Source organism: Protopterus annectens, chromosome 2.part0 (assembly GCF_019279795.1).
Source record: "Protopterus annectens isolate FY-2018-M chromosome 2.part0, PAN1.0, whole genome shotgun sequence".
NCBI lineage: Eukaryota > Metazoa > Chordata > Ceratodontiformes > Protopteridae > Protopterus > Protopterus annectens.
In genome coordinates this window covers 265003684-265009683 of record NC_056728.1, presented here as the reverse complement: position 1 = coordinate 265009683, position 6000 = coordinate 265003684, and the positions used below count along the sequence as shown (strand labels likewise).

Genomic DNA, 6000 nt, shown 5'->3' with positions numbered 1-6000 from the left:
CTCTGCAGGGCACCAGACAGGAGCTTGCTGAGCTGTATACTAGCACAAAAACCTTGCAAATGTGGGTTTTATAGCATGGAAATGAAAAAGATAGAAATTAGCCCAAAATGGCCAATAAACTACAAATTTCTGGGCTGAAACTACTACTCCAGGGACAGATAGGCTGCTCAAAGCTCCCTCTCTCACAGTGAACAGAGAAACTTCCTTCTATCCAAGTAAGGTACGGGCAAACACAGAAACTTGTAACACAGTCCTGAATTCAGCACTAACCTGAAAACTGGACTATAGTAGCTTAGAAAGGCGGGAAAACAAGTATTTTTTTTTTTTTTTTTTTTCAGAAAATAAAGCAGATACAATCAAAAAAACACTTTAAATTGCACTGGAAGAAACATGTCCTAGGTATGTCAAAAAGTCACAAGTCTTTAAAGTTAGTGCTCAGATATTCAATTTTCTTTTATAAGGGCATGAGATATACATTTGAAGTGTTAGTGTGTCAAGAAACACCAATTAAACTACACTATATCAGCTTTGTCCTCTTTCCTTCCACCAGATCAGTGTATCATCAGATAATATTACATAATATACAGAGCCACCACTTAGCAGCAGGACCAATTGGGAAAAACAAAACATTACAGAGGAAAGTAGTGAACTTTCCTCCATGACATATTCTCTGAAACAGTTTGTCTTTATTGGGTTTGCCTCTATCTATATGCACTTTTGTTGCCATCACCTCCATGCTACTTATGAGACTGCAGCAAGTTTAGTTGTATTAAAAGATGCAGACTTTAGATAGTGATTGACAGCTGACCAGCAGAAGTTAAGATGAAGACAACAGTCTTTGTAAATAATTGTATATACATTGTCACATAGTGCCCCAATTTTTCTTTTCTTTCTTTTTCGGTTATTCATCATCAATGTCATTATTAAAGAATAACTGAAAAGAAAACAATGAAAGAAATATTGCACTGTATGACAAAGCATATACAATTATTTACAAAAGATTATCTGTGATATGTTATATCTTTCTACCCAATATAAGGATGAAGTGAGACATGAAAATTTGCAGTATTGTCATGCATCTGTGGAAATCTGGATTCAGTATATTTTATCAGGGATGCATGCAGCTAGAAGTAATATTTCAGACTGTTATATCTGCTGGAAAGCTTCATGGTAAAATACATTAAAGTAGAAATCAAATAATTACAGATATTCCAAAATACTGCAGCATGGAGGTTTAGGGTAACCTTTGGATTGGGATTTCAGTTTTAACAATAGGCAATGGATTCTCTTTTATTTTATTTTGTTTTGGAGCATGATTTCAATTTTAGTTTGGTAAGTGTTTTCTTATCTGTGTGGTGGTTGATGCAAACAGTAGCCACTGATATGCATGTAATGCATTTTACAAACTCCCATACTCTGCCAACAGTCGCCATAGGATTTTTCACATTTGCCAGAGCTAATTTCAGTTTAAGTAGATAGAGTCTTATCTTAATGTCTTAACTGAGGAGTGAAATGTGTAATAGTTAAAACAAAGCTTATGAGCTGAACATGTAGGGTCCTGCCTTAAAATATCATTAGGTATGGAAAGGCAAACATTTGGAAACCTACAATGTATGCTGCATTATTTTGATATGTTCACAGATTCAAATGTTTGGATGCCTAGCTTATTACCTATTGGTCTTTAATAAGCATGACAGCACTAACCCCATGTTGATATTTTCTATTTCCGTATATGTCTCAAGAGTATACTGAAGTAAGTTTCAGGAGAAGTTTATTCCACAGTCTTGGAAGGGTCATGTAATAGATCTTTGCGTCTTTTGAATTTGCTAGTCATGGTTAAAAATTACAAGAGAACATAAACATTTAAAAAACATAATGGCCAATAAACTGATCTCAGATTGTAATAGTGACAGTGACCACACACATCAGATAGTAGTTTTATTGTGAATTTGTGTAGCAGATACTAATTGTACAGTGATGCATACAGCAGATGCTAACATTACAGTGACTGTTTGAAACAGTTGCTCTTATTGTACTGAATGTAAGCAGCAATTACCAGATTTACAGTCACTGTATGCAATACCAGTATTAACAGATAAACATAGGAAAACAAACCAATAACCAAATAATAAGGCTGAATCATGTTTGTTAAAGTGCTATAGCTAGATTAATGGATTCATTTGTCCCTGGTCCTGCCTTTCCCATTCCTCTTGTCTTTCTCCTTTGTTTTCTTAAACTCACCTATAAGTTTAAGGTTTATAGCCTCTGCGGAGACCTACACTGTGCTACCAACTCTCTAAATGAAGTAGTCTTTATTTGTGATTGTTCCAGATTTGGCTCCTTCCATGATCCATCCATACCTTCTTCTTTAGCCACTTTCTTTCACCTTAGCTTCTGTGCTCTTGCCTTTTCTCTGTCTTATTATACTTCTTTCTTCCATCTTTCTTTCACTATGTACATCCTCTTCTACACTAGTCTGTCCCTCTATTCTGTATTTGACCTTAGGGGCTCCTCACTGGATCCTTTCGACCATGCCTACTACTTTTTCCCTATAAGGTTTCCAGACCCATACAATATTCTAGATGAAACTGCACTGGTGCTCTGTATAATGACCTTAGGATTCTAATGAGTCTACCACACCCTTATTACTTTTCTCCTAGTGTTTTATCTAATTTATTTATATTTGTTGACCAGGAAACTCTGACTGGACACAGGTCCTTTTTCAGCGGAGGCCTGGGGAGAAAAGCTCCATGTAATCATACACAAACTCTTCCATTTCTGAGCTTTGTAGTACCAACTCTCCAATGAAATTCTTCACCCTGCAATTGTTGCTTCCCAAGAATATCATTATGCATTCCTTGGTAATTAATACAAAGTACCTTTTCTGGCACACATGTCTAATTTTCTAAAAATTTTCATTAGCTTATCTTAGCCTCAGTCAGCTACTATTGCTCTTCTTTCAATACTGTCTGGGAATAAGTTGTTTTTACTTCTTATTCTCTTCACAGTGCCTGATATAAGAACACTGAACACGATGGGCCACAGCACAAACCATTGAAGAGCTCCAGTAGCCATCCACAAGTACTCTGATTCCAGCTCCTTCCCATTAACCTCAGGTTCCCTCCCTTTAAACAGTTCTTTACCATTCTCACTGGAGCAGGTAGGCAATAACATTACAGTGGCTGTATGCTGCATATCCCAGTTTTACAGATACCGGATGCAGTACCTATGAAATATATTGATTGCTTATATATAGTAGTATATGCCTGATGCAGATATTAATAATACAGTGATTACTTACTGCAGGTATTTTACAGCAGTGATGGCATAGTGCAATCACACAGAAAAATGTGTGCCAACAAAGATAAAATGGTATAATGACTGTTTGAAGCAAATATATATTATACATACAATGACTATGCACTGTAGTAATTAACTGTACAGTGACTTCATGCAGCATATAGTACACTGACTGCATACAATAGTTACCGGGAATGTAATGACTGTGACATATACTAACAAAACTCTGTGAACAATATGTACTAACCATACACTGACCACATACTATAGATAGCACTAGTATAGTGACTATGTGCAGCAGATATTAGTAATATTATTGCAGTGACTGCATGCAGTATGTAGTTCGAGTGTGGAGGATGTTTTGCAAAAGACATCTGTATACTGACTGCATGTCGAAGACATTACTAACACAGTGACTGCACACAGAATGTCCACAAAAGATAGCATACAGAGACTAGACACTGCAAAAATGAATAATTCAGTGACTGCAGAGGACAGTAACAATGTGGCACCTATATGTGGCAGGTTCCATGAGTACCATTAATAAATGCATAGAGCTCTGCCCTAAAGATTTGTAAGAGCTACATTATAAAATACATGTTTCCTAGAACTTGTGCTACTCTCTGTTGCTCCAGTAAAAATAACATTTCAAACATTGTCTAAAAAACTTTAATACTTTTGTCATGAAAACTGGTATCAATTCCTATCAATTCTTTGAAGTAGTGAGAGTTTGCTTAAACATTTAAATTGCCTCAAATGTAAATACTTAAAAGGTATGCATTCTAACAGCTGATTATCAGTTTAAAGCATTTTTCAACTACTTAAACTCATGAATAACTTACAACTTATACCCACAAAGGCACTGGAGATTAAGAAAGAATTTCCTGTTTTAAGATAGTGATGATAACTTCTGAGGACCAGATATGTGACTAGGGTAATTCATTAGTGATAACATTCAACAAAAGACTAAATCTCTGGCCTAAACCTGAATCTAAATCACAAAAGCAAAATTCTTCCTCACTGATAATATGTAAAATAATTAAACAACTAATTCATCACAATTCTTTGACAGGAAACAGAAAACTGGTAGCTTGCATATCAACATGCCAGACGTCCCAGAAAGTGTTCTGATGATTTGAAATGCATTTTTGTCCTTTGATTCATGGTTAACTAGCTATATATACATCTACTCCAGCTTGATATATGTTGTTTACAGGACAGAGCATAATGTATTGTGCTTTTGGATTCTGTCACTGATAAGTTCATTTAATGTCAAGAACTCTGACCGGTGGGCTGCTCCTGAGTGCTGTTCTTAAAACTGGACCATTACTCTGGATGTTTTGGTTTGCAAGATCGTTGATGCACAATCAGCCTGTCTGGCAGGAAAGTACGTCCACAAATGTCACACGGCACCAGTTGAGCCTGGGCACTTTGCCAGGAAGCTTTGTTTAAAGCTTCAAGATCGTAAGAACCTGTGGCTGGAAAATGTTAAAATGGATATCAGTTTTCATTCAGGAAAACAACATATCACAGAGAATGGAAAATCATTTCAGAAAATGACTGATGATTAAACCTAAGTACATTTGTGTAACCTACAAATATTCCAGGATACTCTGTGATTCATATTTTTTTTCCAAAAGACATTCTAATATGCAATCATTTCTCAAGATCAACATGTGAAATTTATATACTTGCTACTTCATTTTTTAAGTCGTTCATTCAGTCAGATTTTTAAAAAGCTTTGAAAATGGTCTTTTGCCTTTATAGGCAAAATCATATTGTAAAACAAAACCTTATAAAATAAATGTTAACAGTTTTGGATGTAAATTTACTATTCCTTGCAATTGGCAATATTCAGTAATTTACAGAAAAATATAATTATAAAAAATGTCTTACCAGCTAGGTTTTGTATTTTTAATTGACTAAAAGCACATGCTAACTTCAGATTCAGACAATCGGCTAGATTCAAAAAGATAGTTGCAGATAGCACAGCATGCTGAAGAAAGATTTCAGCGCACCAGCTGCAGATGAGACAGAAGATACACTGCAAGCAGACCGATGACTTAATTAGTCAGTGCAGGATAATTATGGATTTTGCACACTCCCGTCAGATTCCAAAACACATCATGTATGCCCAACGCAACTTAAAAGTGATAAACTGCAAAGCTGACTCTGTTTCCGAAATCCCCAGAGAATGCCATACTGCAATGCAAAGAATGGATGCTATTCTCACGGAAGACTACAGAAGCCATAATAATAATACCGACAAAAAAAAGTGGCAGTAAATGACCTACAACAGGCTGCAGTATTACAAGCTATGGAGGAGGATGTGGGTGGGCATCCTAGAAGGCAACAACCTAAACAGAGATAAAGGATGTAACTAAGCCAGTTGTCAGATCAACAAATCATTGACAGGTACAGCTGAAACAGACAGCTGGTGCAGGATGTGTGTAACATGTGTGTCTCACACGTCTATGCAGCCAGTGCAAGGCAACAACATCCCTCTTGAAATGAAAGGGTGTCTGAGTCTAGGTGTACTGGCATCGGGTACACTCCAAAAGCACATGAGGATGCTGTTACAGTATCACAGACAGCTGTCAGTTGTATCCTGTCAAAATTCCTGGCAGCAACTTTCTGTCTACCTCCATGTGCGCCATTTCTATAACCTTGCAAATTTTGCACATATAAAGTGGCTTTCTA

At 36.4% G+C, this 6000-nt stretch overlaps 1 protein-coding gene across 1 annotated transcript in view; it reads right to left on the bottom strand.

Moving 5' to 3' along the window:
* Positions 1 to 1925: 1925 nt before the first annotated feature.
* Positions 1926 to 6000, bottom strand: part of LOC122793059 (zinc finger protein 474) — a 247433-nt gene continuing 243358 nt past the window's right edge. Inside the window, exon 3 of the mRNA XM_044060740.1 lies at positions 1926 to 4778. Within this exon, the coding sequence (XP_043916675.1) occupies positions 4627 to 4778 (152 nt within the window). The 3' untranslated portion in view covers positions 1926 to 4626. The remainder of the gene's footprint in view (positions 4779 to 6000) is intronic.